At 40.9% G+C, this 17,405-nt stretch overlaps 1 protein-coding gene across 3 annotated transcripts in view; it reads left to right on the top strand.

Moving 5' to 3' along the window:
- The window catches only part of PPARGC1B (PPARG coactivator 1 beta), a 103,273-nt gene that overhangs the window by 71,353 nt on the left and 14,515 nt on the right, over positions 1-17,405 (top strand). For 2 of the 3 annotated variants that reach the window (XM_073575186.1, XM_073575185.1), the window contains exons 2-7: positions 5,493-5,660; positions 8,224-8,418; positions 10,971-11,087; positions 12,038-13,091; positions 16,395-16,431; positions 16,958-17,019. In XM_073575186.1, the coding sequence (XP_073431287.1) occupies positions 5,493-5,660; positions 8,224-8,418; positions 10,971-11,087; positions 12,038-13,091; positions 16,395-16,431; positions 16,958-17,019 (1,633 nt within the window). Of the gene's footprint in view, positions 1-5,492; positions 5,661-8,223; positions 8,501-10,970; positions 11,088-12,037; positions 13,092-16,394; positions 16,432-16,957; positions 17,020-17,405 lie in introns of those variants that run through there. The other variant, XM_073575187.1, reaches the window with a different exon arrangement.

Raw genomic sequence — 17,405 nt, 5'->3', positions numbered from 1 at the left:
AGGCCTCTCTTCACTTTATTAGATTACCCATAATGAAGTGGCCCTTTCTGGCAAACATCAAGTGCATCTTAATGAGAATGAGAAGGATGGCTCTGAATGACAAACCAAACTTGTAAACGGCTTCATTGCATCTCCAAACAGTCATTAGAACTATAATGGAGATGTACGTTGGTTGATATTTAGCAGCTTGATCTAAATGTGCCATCAGCTCAGGCTGGGTATACTTGTGCTAGTGTTCCCTACATTCAGCAGCCTTTACACCTTATAAAATGGGCAGATCCATAAGAAGCTACTAAATTGACAAATCTGATATTCACAGAGTGCAGACTAGGGGTCTCCTGTCCCGTAATCGAAACCCTTATAGGCAAATAGGAGGCTGGTGAGATCAGGTTTGGAGACCTGGCCTAGACTTTATCTATCATTCATCCATCCATCCATCATGATATATGTATAGCCGTGTTATCTTTTAAAAACCAACCACAATGTAATGACCCAGGCCGTGATAAAAGGGCACTCTTTTTGGCAGCTGCAGGGCGGCTTATGGATATGTGCGCTAAACATGTCGTAAAAATGAGATGTGACTGAAGCCTAAATGTTTGCTCCATGCCCAGATCTCATCATTACTTAAATGCAGATATTGAGGTTAAGTAGGATAAGAGCATATTGAATGTCAACATGGCCAACCCTGTTTTGACAAATGTTTGCCTCCAAATTGCTATAAATTCCTCACTGAATATTATCACTTTTTTTGCATTTGCCATTAGTCAAATTTTGAGCATTTTACATTGCAAAGCTATGGTTTGAGTCACATTAGCTAGTAAGACAAAAAAGCATCAAAATATTGGATTCTTTTTGTCTTCAAGGTGAATTTATATCCATTGTCAATACATCTCTATTGCAAATGGCACAAGGAAAAAGAGAGAAAAACCATCTGTAGTACTGTTACACTGTATAACTATTAGGTCAGTCTGAAATAAACTAGAGGATGAGTAAAGATCAGCATTTGTAAAGGGAAAAACCGTTGGAAATTGATGGTTGCTTGTTCTTTTTGCAGAAACGTTTTGGAGTTTCTATGTTAAACCAGATGATTAGGGAAGGCCAGACTGAAGGTTCAAAGAGCCTAGGAGGAAGCCAATGTGATTAAGGAGGTAGTGAGCACAGAAGTAAAGGGATTGGGTATAAGAAGGGTTGAACCAACATTTTACCATATCAGTGGAGATCGAAGCTGCCACCCACTGATTGTTAGCCATAAGCTGGCATGGTATGGACTTGGTAGACAATAGATTTAGAAAGAGAGTCAATTGGCTAAACATGCAGATATGTGGCAGTATTATCACATCATTTGGGAGGTGGTGGGGTAGTTCTTGGAGTTAGCGAAATTGTGGCTTTGGTATACTTTGAGGAGGGAGCTAAGAAAGCTCTAGGTTCTACAAGACAAGAATTTACATGGTGGCTTGTCACTAGACAGCAACTTTGGGTTTTGGTCCATATTTACTATCTTCTACCTTTGAGCTGTGGGGCAGAATAACACTTGATTTTTGGGGCTTTACGGACCACGACACCACTGGGGGTGATTTTACATATTGATGAGAAATTGTTCTTTGAAAAGGTTTAGCTCCCATTGAGGTCACCTGGATATTTTAATTATATACAGTTTTTTTTTTTTACTGTTTGTTAATAAATGGCTGCTGTTATCAATTAAACAAACCATCCAAGAATTGGTGTCTGTTAACTCCAGGGATAGTTTCCAAGAGAGTTGAGAAAATCTAAGTACTTAACATCCGGTACCAGTAAGAATATCCTATACATGGCTGACTAGATTGCAGTATTTCAGGTCACCCTAATGTGCGCTTTAATAGAGCAAGAAGGAACAGATGCCAATTTGGTTGCCTCTAAAGGTTTGCTATGTTCCCCTTGGGTGATGATTAGTAATGTTCTGAATATTTTAGTTATTTCGCAGATGGGAACACTTTGAATTGCTCTTGGTGTTCTTCTTGCACAGGTAGGCTTGTACAATCCGAACAAGCACGCCGCACGCTGCGCAGCCAAACAAATCTTTAATCACACTAATGACTGAGCTCTTAAACCATATGTTGGGATTGTTCATCTGAATATTGAGTTGAATTGATTTTTAATATGACGCCTTATAAGCCCTAATGTGAAAGGACAAACCTAATTTCAATTGATCTTCAATGTCATTTTTTTTTCTTCGGTTTGCTGAAATCAAATTTGTTTTCTTATCTTGGCACAAATTCATTTAAAATGTCCAGTTTTAGAAAGAGATGGGAAAGTGAATGAATTCAAGATCATATTGCTGGGTGTAAAGTGTTGTACACTAGCCTACTAAAAAGATAAGCTTTGCATCATGCAAAGACCATTATTCTATCACACATTATCTCGTGGAGAGGGATTCCGTAAATAGGCCTAAAATAGAGGCAGACGTTTTTAAAGACGTTTGCCCTGTCTTTTGACATGTCTAATGAAGATACAATCGTTGGGTCCATGGAGTTTGTTATTACAAAGAAGCCACAGCCAAAGTGCTACTGCTTTGTCTTGCCTGCGTGAAAAGGGTTGTACAATAGTGATGAGCTTGGGTGTTATCTGAGTATCTTGGGCATGCTTGAACAATATGTTCCAGTCCCTGCGGCTGCATGATTCGCAGCTCTTAAGACAGCAGCAACACATGCATGGATTGCCTACCAAACTGGGACTCCTGCGCATGTGTTGCTGCTGTCTAACAGCTGCAAATCAAGCAGCCGCTGAGACTCGAACATATTATCCGATCATGCCCAAGATACTCAGATAATACCCAAACACGCCAGGATAACACATTATCCGAGCACGTTTGCTCATCACTATTTTACAAGTTAAATTATCTGTGTATCTATGGCTAGCATTAGGTTTCCTTAGCGGTCGTCTAGTGAAATGCTGTTAGGTTATGTGCAATTTGATATGCAGACAAATGTCACAGAATGGGCTTCCAGTGTTGGGAATAGTTTTCTATTTTAATGCTGGGAATAGATGGCATACAATGTTCCCAGTCTGGTAACTCTTAATAACTAAATGCGTATTAATGCAATAGGAGCCTTTTATGCCCAGGCAACTAAAGAATTTGGTATTGGAGAGTGTTAAAGAGACCGTCCACTGTAGCACTTAAAAATGACTATTCATTTGTCATGTATAGTCACCATTAGAGTTGTGCGAATATGTTCAGATTCGGTCGCCAATTCTGAATTGATGCCATTCTGGATATAAAACGGCCACCTGATGTACATGGCAACTTTGGCCCCCATCGACTCCCCTGATGAGCTATAACGAAACGCGTCGGGAGAAGGGGTATCGTATTCACCATTCATGGGGTTGGAAGCATATCTGATTAGAATCCCGCAATTTGGTGAGACCGTTCTTTTTCCATACATGCTATGAGAATTTTGGGTCATGGAAAATACCTCAAATAGAAAGATGAGGTGTGCAATGATATCATGAGGTTATATGCATATATTTGTAAAAAAATAACTCCTCAACTGAGGTGATATGCTCTGATATGTTAAATATAATACCTCAAATGTGACACGAATGAAGCACCATGATGTCATGGACACATGTGCATTTATGTGTATAAGTAAAGCCTGCATTGAATACATAACTCATGTCTATAAAGCTGGTCTGTGGTAATATTCCACTAATTTATGTCAGTGGGCTATCAGGGGTTTATTTAAATGGGATATGATTATACCCTGTATGCCGAAAAAATACCATGAGATGAGTACCGTATATTTGGATATGCCGGATGTGAGCCTGAATTAGTTGGCATTTTGTTTGTTCATTAGACACTCATTCTCGTTGGATATCACTGACTGATGGCCTGGTGGGCAATTTGCAATAGCTACTATTAGGGTAATATATATATACTTTTTTGGGCTACGCACCTCTACTATAACCAATGATTTGAGGCAGCTATTCTGCCTAAGGCCATATATATAGTGTCCATTTGGATATATGATTGAAGGACACTTTCAGTCAAGGAATTGTTGATTGAGGTTGTGTATACCAGTTTTTCTTGTTGTATGTTGTCTATTTGAGCACCTTGCACTTTTGTAGATTTTATAAATTTTGAAATAAAAGTTATATTTTATTCCTATCAAATTGCTGATGCACAATTCTGAATTTGCCATATTCGTGCCACATCGCTACCCTATTTGTGCCGAATGTATGTTTAATGTTCCGACCATATTCCGTCATTTCTACTCCCGTTGACTCCAATGACGTTCGGCTATGTTCGGTGACTATTGCAAAAACAATATTCGCCGCCGATTGTAATTGTAACCAAATTTTGAAAAATTCACTCAACTCTAGTCATCATACGTATTGTAATACACCAAAGAAGACAAGAGTATATTCCAAAATTCATTTATTTAGACAAAATTATTCTAAAATCCAAAATATTGCTGAATAATAAATAATGCAGAGTACATCAGCACAAGTGGAACACACTGACCTATATCCAATATGTTATAGACAAAGTAGCTGCATGTTTGTGACCTTAATATTGATATTATTACAAGATAAAATTCTTAAATAAAATAAGGTCCATGCTTACAAATGCTTGCGCACATGGTATGACACCATTATTTTCGAATAATTTTGTCTAAATAAATGAATTTTGGAATATACTCTTGTCTTCTTTGGTGTATTATATTGATTGGGTTTTTTCCGGTAAAGTTTTGATTTGGGCATTTGTGTAACAGCATCATACGTATTGTGCATTGGGGAGAGCAGAGGTAAGTCTGAGCCTTGCCTCTTCTGCCTTTCCTGTGCAGGGGAGGCATGGCTAAGACTTCACATTTTTACCTTTGCCACTGCAATATTGGATGCAGGAGGACTGGAACATTAGTCTCCGCAGAAGAGACAGTGAGTGGGAGCAAAAAAAAGGCATCAGGTAGGGGGACGACACATGACAAACTGTATAATGCCTTTTAAGTGCCAGCTTGAAACTGATCATACAGACTGCTATCCCTCCCAACCTAATTCCCAAATACAAGGGAACCCTAGGTTCAGCCATTGGAGAATGGGGAGATACCCCTATTCACATGCGATAGTCTGCTCTGAGGACCCCACTGAACTTGATGGGTCAGCCATTTAATGTGTGTGATCAGGTTTACATTGGATAATGTGTCGAGCACACCACGTTTGCTTTAATTTTTATTGGGATCTACAGCTTTGTCAACTTTCGCCCTCTTTCTAGAGAGGAATTGGCAAAATGCATGTCTTGCACTCCCAGTGGTATGAAGTAATACGTTACCCCCCTTGCTTTTCAGGTCATTTATGCTTTCAAAGTACAGTCTTGACTTTTGGAACTTATATTTCTTTCTGTGCTAGATGTCGGAGGGCTCCAAAGCTATTCATTTGTGCTGTCAATAATGGGGTTTTCCTGATGCCCTGTAGTGCGAGTCATTTTGCTTATCATCATGTGTCCTTTGCTTCTCTTTTAGGAGCCTGGTGAGGAGTCTCTGTCTCTGGACTTCCCCGAGATCGATCTGTCCCAGTTGGATGCCAGTGATTTTGACACTAACAGCTGCTTTAATGAGTTACAGTGGTGCAATGATCAGTCGGAGAATGAGTCCAGCCAGTATAGCACCGATGACTCTGAGCTATTTCAGGTGAATACTGACTCTTTACATATCCACTTATGTTAGCTAGCTCATTGGAAAGATATATGGTCCATACAGCTACTAATACTTAGACATAGGCGTTGATTGACTGGTAATTGGAACACCAAGAGGCTACTGGGTGGATCGGTGCTACTCCCTGCACCAGGGTCCTTTTCTTAAGCAGGTTTACACTGGCCAGTGAACAATGGGCGCTCCTTTAAGGCCCCATACATCTCTGGGAATGAACAATCGTTAATACGATGTAACACGTCCCCTTTTGGGAGATTTTTTAGGCTAACTTTTTCAGCTGATCACTACTATGTTTACATGTATCAGTGATCGGGAGAAATCGTTACAAAGCATAGCATATCACATGCATCATTTCTTTTTCTGTTATTTTCCTCCCAGCCAATTAGTTTGTTTCCATCGTCAAGTTTGGATTACACTGAGGACTCTTGAATGAATTTTCCACCTAAATTTAAGGTTCTCATTTGTCAGCATGGATTTAGACTCTCTGAGGATCTGTTAAGTGCACCGTGCGGACTGTTTGGGAGTTTGGGTTTAAACACCTCTGATGTCTGTGAGACTGCAGCAAAGTCTGTAAGAAGACTAATGGGATTTGGGAGCTAGGTTACCAGCAGGTTACAGAAAACGCAAGCATCAAACTCTGCAAATGGCTTAGATTTTGCAACAAAATTGCCGAGGAAGCGGAAAGCTTTTCCTCTTTGTGGAATAATCAAATCAATTCCATCTCGATCTCTCACTAAACCCAGGCTCTGCTTTGAAGCACTCATCTGGGTACTGGGAGACATAAACGTGAAACGGTCTGAAAGTCCACATAAAATATAAGTGCATTGCTTGTTTCAGGGCAGTTTTCAGTGCCCATTTTTCATGAGCTAATACACTGTATGACAAAATGTCTCATGCCGGCAACCTATAAATCTGTTGCTGTAGGTCTGATGTCCCTTTTTAGGAATAAATCCCTGCAGTGTGCATTGTAGATATTTATTTTAGCATTATTAAGGTGTCCTGACCATAGTGTGTAGCCGACTCTAAACATGAGTGACGTGTATATTTACTCTTACTTTATAAATCGTCTTTTTATTGAATATAACACGTTAACATTGGGAAATTGTCAGACCAAGAATATAACCAACACAAATTAGAAGGGGAGAGCAATGTGCATAATCATCTTGAGGTTCATATTAGAATTATGAAGCAATATTAAGGGTTCGTAGGAGAAGAGGAGATTTGTGTTAAAGCTGACCATACATGACAAATAGCTGTCTCTCTCTACCATCCCTTACCTCATAGGCATGTATGCCAGATCGCTGTCTCTCCAGAACAACCCTTCCTTCATACACATACATGTTGGATAGCTGTGTCTCCAGAACAACCCTTCCCTCGTGCGTATACATGTCAGATAAGCGATCTCTCCCGACCGCCCCTTTCCTTGAATGTATACATGCCAAATAACTGTTCTGCCGACCACCCGTTACCTCTTGGCATACATGCCAGATGGCGGTCTCTCCTGACCACATCTTCCCGCATACACATACATTCCAGAAATCAGTCTCTCTCGACCATACCATCCCTCATACACTTTCATACCTAGACATCTGCCTCTCCTGACCACCCCTTCCCTCATACACATACATGGAAGATGTCTGCCTCTCTTGACCACACCTTACAACAACTCCATCCACTTTTTTGAGAACTGGGCAAAGCTCGATTTGGATAGGGCCTGGCCAAGTACACCTGACAAATTCATCACTAGCTGTCGTACATTTATGTTCCTGGGCCCAGCATCTAAAAGATGCACATGCCTCTTAATGAATTTGGGGTATCTTACTCCAGTGCACACTCAATCAAGACTGACCAAACATCAGTCATGATGAATCTGAGCCTTAGTATCTTTACCTGCATTTTTACTTGAAAGCCTAAATTTGGCTAAAGGGCATGGCTTGGTTTAGCTTGTTGTAAGTTAGTACCCACCAACTTGCCAGAGAAACTCCTTCCATCTTGTTCATACACTTAAGGTGGCCACACATTGCACAAACTCGGGCTGAGTCTGCCAAACTTGTCAGAATTGGCTAACCCAACTAATATGGCAGATGTCAGTTAAAAGAAGGATTGGACATATTGATTTTAGCATGCTAGATCCTTTGTTATCAAGAAAGATAAGAGATGTGAAAGGCACCCAGCTTCTGTTTTTCGAGGTGAGTCTTTGGCTGTAGACTTTACATGCTAATTGGGTGTATGACTAGTTAAACAGCATTAATGAAGCTGGATAATACATGCTGGAAATTAGAACATTTGATTAGCTACATTCTGCATTTTGCATTATAATGTGGAGATTAAAAGAGTAGATCTGACAAACTATACCACAACCATCTCAGTTCATATTAGATCTGTTACATACCTCAGCAAAAGATCATTCCTGTTTCGTTTTTTATAGATGGGCTTCAAAATGTGACATCCTGTAATTAAGCCTTTAATAAATCAAGCATAAATATATTGTGTATGTACCATACATAGTGTTAAATACTAATGTCACTATTTCTCTTTTCAGATTGATGGGGAAAATGAGGCCTTACTGGCGGCCCTCACACAGACACTAGATGATTTTCAGGAAGATGATATCAACTTCTCAGCCTTCATATCCTCTGGAGATGGGGACATCTACCCCGCACCTGCCCTTTCGCCAAAACCCAGCCGCCCAGCTGAGTTCCCTAAGGGTCTAGAAACTGAAGATGAGCTGTCTATAGTAAGAATCACTTCCTACTGTTTAAAGTGGAAATGGATGAGGCCCTGAATAGCCGCCTGCATGGGTATGATAGGCACCAAAGGTCTGAATTTTTTCATTTAAGGCTTTAAAAATATAAAAAGCTCATCCATATGTTGTTTGTGTAATATGTTCTTACTAGTATCCAGGACCTAGATAGTTTCTTTTTAAGGGGCAGTTCACATGTTTATGCACAAATGGACAGTCTTCAAATACGCTAGAACTGGCTGCTGGAATTATATGTATGACATGATGTTTTATTTGCAGGGAATAATGTAATTTGGCGATAAACACAGAAGTTTCTATTGTCCAGTTCCTTGTAATATTACTATAAACCTCGGATCAGGTCCTAAAACGATGAGATTTTATATTAAATTCTCCCCATATAATCAATGTTGTTGTGTCTCTAGGTAATATTAAAGAGGCTGCATCATTCACTATAATTAATAGTTACAAAGGTGCATCTCACAAAATTAGAATATCATCAAAAACTTAATTTATTTCAGTTCCTCAAAGCAAAAAGTGAAACTCATATCTTATAAATAGTCATTACAGAGTGATCTAGTTCAAGTGTTTATTTCTGTTCATGTTGCTGATTATGGCTTACAGCCAATGAAAACCCAAAAGTCATTATTCTGTTTGTAATGACTCTAGATAATATATGAGATTCACTTTTTCTATTGAAGAACTGAAATAAATTAACTTTTTGATGAAATTCTAATTTTGTGAGAAGCACTTGAATATTATTTTTTTCCCTTAAATTCAAGTCCTTAGTGTATTTTTGCGTGGAGTAAGGGTGGTTTCACATTAGCGCTTTTTAAGCGCACGCACGGCCGGGGGTAGCTCCGCCCCCAAGCCGGCTCTCTGCCCGGCGTGCCCGCCCCTTGCTTGTAACGCCGCCTCCTAGCGCACAGCGGCGCCTGCGATCGGCGCACCCTATCTTTAGCATAGGGTGCGCAGATCGTGTGCAGGCCGTGCGCTAGTTGCGCTTTGACCTGCGCTGCGCACTTTTGACGGTGCGCCGTGCACGCCAAAATCCGAAAAGTTTGATTTTGGCGCGCACGGCGCACCGTCAAAAGTGCGCGGCGCAGGTCAAAGCGCAACTAGCGCTCGGCCTGCGCACGATCTGTGCACCCTATGCTAAAGATAGGGTGCGCCGATCGCAGGCGCCGCTGTGCGCTAGGAGGCGGCGCTACAAGCAAGGGGCGGGCACGCCGGGCAGAGAGCCGGCTCGGGGGCGGAGCTACCCCCGGCCGTGCGTGCGCTTAAAAAGCGCTAATGTGAAACCACCCTAAATGTGACAATTAAATTTCTCCATTATAGCTATCTTTTCATTGTGAATTAAGCCTTACAGGGACACTTTACAAGTAGTCATGTTAAAATTACTATGCGGATTGACTAATGAGGGGTGGCACATGGTTCATTTCTTTAGCTAGCATGAGGCCCTGTTGATATCACGTTTTGTGTCGACATATGCTTTTAACATTTACACTAAAACATAGACAGAAGTATACGGTTATATTCTTCTGTCTACGTCTTTTAAGTACAGAAACATTTGTGATGAGTGTATGTGCTGGGATAAGATGTTATCCGAGCATGCTCGTGTGCTAACTGAGTGTCTTCGACGTGCTCCAAAAATATGTTCAGTCCTCACGGCTGCATGTCTTGCGGCTTTTAGACAACCGCAACATATGCAGGGATTGCCTGTTTATTATTCCATCCCCGCATATGTCGTGGCTGTCTAACAGCCGTGAGACATGCAGACATGGTGACTCGAACATATTTTTTGAGCACTCCGAAGACGCTTGGTTCGCACACGAGCATGCTCGGATAACACCTTGTCCGACCATGCTTGATCATCACTAATAAACATATAAAGTGTGTACTTTTTTGCTTCTTCCCTCCCATCTACCTCTTCAGTCACTGGCCTCTTCTTTGGGCCACAGATGAGGGTTGGATGATGAGGGATGGTGAAAACATTTTTTTTTTTTTCTCCTACCAAGAGAAATTTTTATCCCAAGGGGTAAAGGGACCGACTTCTACCTCCATATCAGGTGTAACTGTGCATTATGATGAGCTATATGACTGCAAAATGCCCATGTATTGTTCTTGTACAGAGACCCTTTTCTGTGTCTGTGACCCCTCCTGATAAGAATACCCCTTTAAAAAAAGTAAATGGCCTACTGCCAACTTACTAACCGTATATGACATTATTCATGAATAGAAGAAAATGTATACTGTTCCCTGATCATGTCTTGATAGCCGTGCAGTGCACTTACATATATGATGTATACATGATGTGCGCAAGTGGTGTCGTGATCCCGCCAATTTTTACAATTTTTTTCCTTGCTGCCATATAAATAGGACATTAATGTCTGAGTATTAGACTAGATGATGTCTCCACATGTGCTATGTTCAGTTCTCTTATGCAACTAAAGCCATGCCAGTATTTTAGTGCTGCTTATAACACGTACTTATGATTTTCTCATTTTCAATGTATGGTCTCTGATGTGTCCTCACTTCATGTTTTACAGCTTAGGAAGTTGCTTCTTTCCCCTGCACAGATGCCCACAGGCTCTGATGCACACAATGAGAGCAGTTCTCGACATCAAGGAACCTCAAAGGTCCGTCTTCAGCGGCAGTGTTTGAAGGTAAAGTCAGCCTTGTACTCTCGTTAACGTTGGCAGTGTGATGGTGTATTAAAGGTTTTTATCTCTTTGTTTGTAGCATTGTAGTTAGCCTGTGTGTATGGCCATTCTTAAAGTGTGACAGTCGTTTTATAAAAGTTTTTATACAGGTGCTATATAGCTTTGCTGGTCAGTGGTGGGTCTGGTCCTGAGACCCTCTCCGATTGATAAAAATACAACTCTGAAGTGCTCAGCTCCTGCATGAAGGGCACACAGAGTGGTGAAGCCGCTCAGTGATATGTCTGTGGGTCCATACATTACTACTGTTGAGTCTGTGCAGTGCTTGTGTGCACACAAACTCATACAGGAACTGCACACTTCGGAGTGGTGTATTCACTGGGCAGTGGTTCTCGGCAGCACTATACAGATCCCCTAATGTATAAAAATGTTTCTAAACTGAAAGCATCGCTAGCCTTTTCATTGTCTGTACAGATATTAGTGTAGTCATATGCTATAATATGTGCAGTTTTTACAAGCCTATATTAAAGCATCCAGCAAATATAACCGTTAAGGTCCGCTCTCCAAAGTGTATTTAAACTGTTATATTGGCCAATAAGATCCGCTCTCCAAAGTGTATCTAATTGGCCAATATAACAGTTTATATACACTTTGGAGAGCAGACCTTATTGGTCAATATAACAGTTTAGATACACTGTGGAGAGCGGACCTAATCGGCCAATATAACAATTTAGATACACATTGGAGAGTGGACCTTATCGGCCAATATAACAGTTTAGATACTCTTTGGAGAGCGGACCTTATCGGCCAATATAACAGTTTAGATACACTGTGGAGAGCGGACCTTATCGGCCAATATAACAGTTTAGATACACTTTGGAGAGTTGGAGCCATTTGTGCCGACAGATGCTGGTTATTCCTGATCATGAGTTGTAATTACAATATTTGCCTTGCAGGTGGAGTGTCCAACAGAAAGACCGACTTGCATTCCTCAAGCACAGGGCAGAAGCTGTAGTGAACTACACAGACATTTGATATCAACCACGTGTGTCCCTCAATCTGCAGTTAAGGATGAAAGCAATAAAGGAGAAAATGATTTGAATGAAGAGGAGCCCAGCGAAGATGAATGTGGGAGCTCTTGGCCATTGTATGCTTTACAGGAACAGGATCCACAGTTCCCCTGTGAGAAGGAAAAGAAAGCAGTGGTAGACCTCATCCGGTATATGCACACCTACTGCCTTCCACCCAAAAAGCATCATAGTGATGAGAAACACCAGCAATCTAACAGTCTCTTAAAGAGAGCTAAAAGTGATTCCACACAAACCCTACATAATTGTGGAAGCAAAGTGAACTTGGCAAATGCCAAAGGAAACTGTCTTACATTGGGCACGTTTAAAAGGGCAAAGCGAGCCCGGTCTGGGTCCTCAATATTGAAAGAACTCCTAGCGAGAGACATTTGTGAGGACGTGAGCAAGCCATATCGGCTGGCGCAGCCAGTATATGCAGCATTCTCAGATTTATTTTGCAGCCCTCTGCCACAAGATAAAATAGAAGTGGGGTTAGGGAAGGGGATTAAACCTGTATTGGAGAAAACTGAAAAGCCATATCTGGCTCTCAAGAAAGAGAGACGATGTATGGGAGCTGGTTCTGGAAGCTCAGCACATGCTGCTCAAGAGCAGATGACCAATAAATCTGCTTCTAAACAGGAATGCTCTGTTTATGTGAGACGTTCGAGCAGACTAAATCCAGAGTTCTGGTTTACTGAAGCCTCTCCACAGACATGTATAGCACGGACGGATGCTGACAGCCAGCTCCCGGCATCACAGAACCTCTATTTGACAGTGGAACCTTTTGTTGATGAAGAGCAGGTTGCTGAAATTGAAGTTGGAGAGTCAAATGAAATAAATGGCCAAACAGAACTGGACAGAGCTCTACAGGATTTAGACATCCTTCAGAGTGATGCCCTAGAAGTACACCGTGACATTGCCAATCAACAGTGTCATCCACAAGGTAAGGCAGATCTGAAAACCATGATGTGCTGTGTAATCCAAGGGTTTTATCTGACTGATAGCAAAGTGTGATTTAGTTTTGTCCATAGTGCCAGTTTCGACAAGAGCAGAATGTAGACGGTAATAAACTTAAACCTCCAAAGGACTAGGCCTCTGTTCACATCTGTATCACAGAAAGTATCATCTTCCACTCAATTTGAAATTGGGTAAGGAGCAACATTGCTGCCCACCTGGAGGCAATTGACTGCTAGGGAAAGATCCTACATCCACCATGCTACACTTTGGGTATGGTGTACTTTTGGTGATGCGCCAAACATACCTTTTGAAATTATGGCCAATAAGATCAACTTTGGAGTCATCAGACTGTAGTTCATTTTCCCACATGCTTTTGGCAGATGTGACTAAGATTTTGGCAAAACATGACTGAGCTTGGATGTTTTTTTTTTTTGTAAGAAAAGGCTTCCATCTTGACACCCTACCCATATACATGCATATAAAGAATGCGGGAGATTGTTGTCACATGCTGTATGCAACCAGTACTTGCTGGAAATTGCTGCAGCTCCTTTAATGTTGCTGTAGGTCTCTTGGCTGCCTCCCGGACCAATTTACTTCTTGTCTTTTCATCAATATTTTGGAACATCCAGTTCTAGGTAAATGTCACTGTTGTGGCAAATTTAAAGGTGTGTCCAAACAAAGACTGATTTAATCCTAAATCTCTATTTAATATGATAATGTAATCTAACTAAAATACTCCACCACTCCCTCTCTACTCCCTCTAACTGCTTTATTTTTTTTTACCAACTTCCTGTTTGTTGATACTTGGTTTGAGATTCCCCAGTGCATGCTTGCATACTCAAACAAGACATTATCTGGGATAGAGGCTGCGGTCATTGTTGTAACCTCTGTCCCTACCCTGAAACTTAGCATCAGTGACGTCTGTTTCAGGGGCTGGGCTAATCCTTGCTCTACTGAGCGTACTCTGGTGTTCACTTCTGACGCATGCTTAGTTGGATCTAGTCACGCGCTCTTTTGCCGTCATCTCACTTCTCATCAGAATTGACATGGGAGAGTGCTGTCACTGTGCATTGAAAAAAATACTGCACAATGACAAGAGCATACGTTGGTACCGACTAATGTTGCATGCTCAGTAGAGCAGTGACTAGCCCAGCCCCTAAAACAGATGTCACTGATGATGCTTCATTTCAGGGAGGATATAGAAGCTGAGGCAGTGACTGCAGTCTTTGCCCCCTGATGATGTCTTGTTTGAGTATCCCAGTATGCACTGGGTATTCCCAAACAAAATGTCATCAAACAGGAAGTTGGTAAAAGAAAAAAAAACTAAAGCAGTTAGAGAGAATAGAGAGGGAACGGTAGGGAGTTTTTAATTTAAGTATATTAGAAAATAATTCAATTATTACACTTAATAGAGACTTAGGATTAAATCATTGTTAGTTTTGGATCACCCCATCTAACGCCTTTTGAAATTTTTTTTGTATCCTTCTCCTGACTGATAACGTTCAACAATGAGATCCCTTTGCTATGTTGTAAGATGTTCATGAACCATGACTTTTGTAAAATGAAACTAAAGTCATTACATTCCTACTAGAAAAGCCAGACTTTCTCGGGGGTTAATCAGACTCCATTCACATGAACGCAACCACATCCCCAGTTATAAGACGGTGTTCACACTTATGCAACCCTAAGTTCATTTTAGTTTTGTTATTTTTATTTCCCCCTCAAATTGAATTCAGTTTTTCTCAATGGATTTATACAGATTAAAGTTAGAAAAAGTTCTAAAATTATTCTTTTTGGTATTTTTTACATGACAAAAATATGTCATTTTAGCGGGATTGTGTAGACTTTTTATTATCCACTGTATATTATCGAAACTACAGCAGGGAGCCTAGAAATTTTTCAGAGGGGGCTTTGTGCTCTGATTCAGTATTGGTGCACTGTGATCAGGCTTCACTATTGTAATAGTCTCATGACAATTCAAATGAGCATGACCTTGGCAATGCATATTAATTAAAAGGTAGGAAACTTACCAAACCACAAAAGAAAATGAAAAGAGTGGTAAATGGCCCCAGGGCCACAATCAATGTCAACCACTTTGTATAGAGTAGCAAAATAGGAGGGGATATGGGGAGGCAGGCAGGGCTGTGGAGTCGGTAAGCTAAAAATCCATATCCTCAGTTTCCATGACTAACTCCACGACTCACACTCCCTCATACCAGGGCTGAGGAGTCGGTAAGCCAAACTTCCGACTCCAACTCCTCAATTTCCATGACACCAACTCCAACTCTGACTCCACCAAAATGGGCTCCGACTCCACGACTCCAACTCCACAGCCCTGGAGGGAGGGATACTTTCTCTCAACAGTGTACCCTAAACAATCACACTCCCCGACCTCGGATATTGGCATACTAAAAGCATACAAGATTGGCGCCCCTGCTTGGCGGTGTCATCGTACCTTAGGACACCCTAGAGAAGCCTAATAGCACAACGTCCTCCCCTGATATAAGGGTTCCCCTAAAATGGGAAGACAGAACTCGTATCCATGCAATAATATTTACGGTAGATCATATAATACACACTGTAGCAACCAATCACTTATGGTGATTATCTACAAGAATAAAGTGCTATAGTGCATAAAGTAAAAGTGTAAAGAACCCTATTTACAATATAGAAGGGAAGTATGGGGAAATAATAAAAATAATTGGTCAGAATCCCACATCGCTACCAGATATAAACAGAAAAGTGAAGTACAAGGAACCCCACATAGCTATCAGTTCACCATGACCTCGATGAGTTTCTCCATTTTGATGCTGGTTCATCCGGTAGTCCATCATAGGAGGTTTGTCAGGGCAATGACACATGGATATCACTCCTTTTTCATTTTTTTGTTTTTTTGGTCGGGGGGGGGGGGGGGTGGTATGTTCCTTTTTTTACCTTTTTAATTAATATTGATAAAGAATATACTTATTTGGTGGTTGGTTGTTAGACACCTTGATTTCCTCCAGTCATATGTTACCTAGTCAGACAAAAAGCGTTAATCGTTAGAAATTACATTAAAAATACCTTTTGAAGAAAGGATCAGTGTGTTTCAGCATCCACATTTAATAATCCTTTCTCATATAGTTCAGGTAATTGGGATTTCGGCATTCGAGTCAGATCAAGTGTTTTCATTAATGCACCTTTTAGTTTTCTATAGGCTTTATCGCCATCAAGTGAAGAAAATGAGTATTGCTCCTAGATGTATTTAGTTATATTCCAATAATAATATAATATACTTTTATGCTTTCAGATAATACCGGATGCTCGCCATTGTCTCCAACTGAAACGTAAGCACTTTATATACTCCTGTCTTATATGCAATCATCAGCTATTTTTTACAAGACAATTTTATTATATTTTTTTTCCATTTTGCACTTCCCTGGCATGCTGTATTTGATGGTGAAGCGCCTAAATAATCGCAAATGCCTTCTTCAGTCTTTCCACAAATGCCCATAGTGGCAGTATAATTCTTAATGTTATCCATTTTGCCCTACATGCTCAGTGTTTCACACTGCCACCTTGTGGTAAAAGAGTTCCCTATTGCAATGACCCTACCAGGCCTTTTTCCTTCCCTATGAAGCATGTCTTTCTTATTGTATTGAAAGTGTCGGTTTTTTATACCATGTTTATTTGGTAAATTTGACTTTGATAATTGAAAGGGGTATACCCTAATTCACTTTGTTTTTGCTGAAAATGGCCGCGCATTTATTGAAAATTTAGGCTCAGAATCCAGAAGTACCCTTTGTTTTCTTAGCACATTAGTTTGGCAATGCTTGGCTTCAAAATGTGTTTCCCTTTGCTCTTTTGCCGCAGCCCTACTTTTGAAAAGAGGACATTCGAGCAAGGACTTACTGTTGAGTTGTGTGGGACCGCAGGTAAGGACTGTATTCTGTTCTATCTGTTTTCTTAGGAATCTATTAGCATGTCATTTCGTCTTTTTAGGTGTTTTTTCTGTTAAGGGGGTTTTACACTAAGCGATATCGCTAGCAATATCGCTAAAACGTCACTGGTTTTGTGACGTTATAGCGATATCGCTATGTGTGATACTTACCTCCGACCGGCTCCCCCGCTGTCCATCGCTGATCGCGCGAGATCGGGCGGCTCCATTTCTCGTCAGGTGCTTCTTGCTGGGCTTCCTGCTGTGTGAGACGAGCGACGCGTGGACGCGGGCGGGAGGACGTCAATATCGCTGTGTGTGAAAGGTAAGTATCGTGCGCTGCGTCGCTGCTGCATCGCTGTGAGATCTTTCTGTATGAAAGCT

The sequence above is a fragment of the Dendrobates tinctorius genome, unplaced genomic scaffold (genome assembly GCF_039654945.1).
Source record: "Dendrobates tinctorius isolate UK_male_01 unplaced genomic scaffold, ASM3965494v1 ptg000043l, whole genome shotgun sequence".
NCBI lineage: Eukaryota > Metazoa > Chordata > Amphibia > Anura > Dendrobatidae > Dendrobates > Dendrobates tinctorius.
This window is presented reverse-complemented; position numbering and strand designations above follow the sequence as displayed.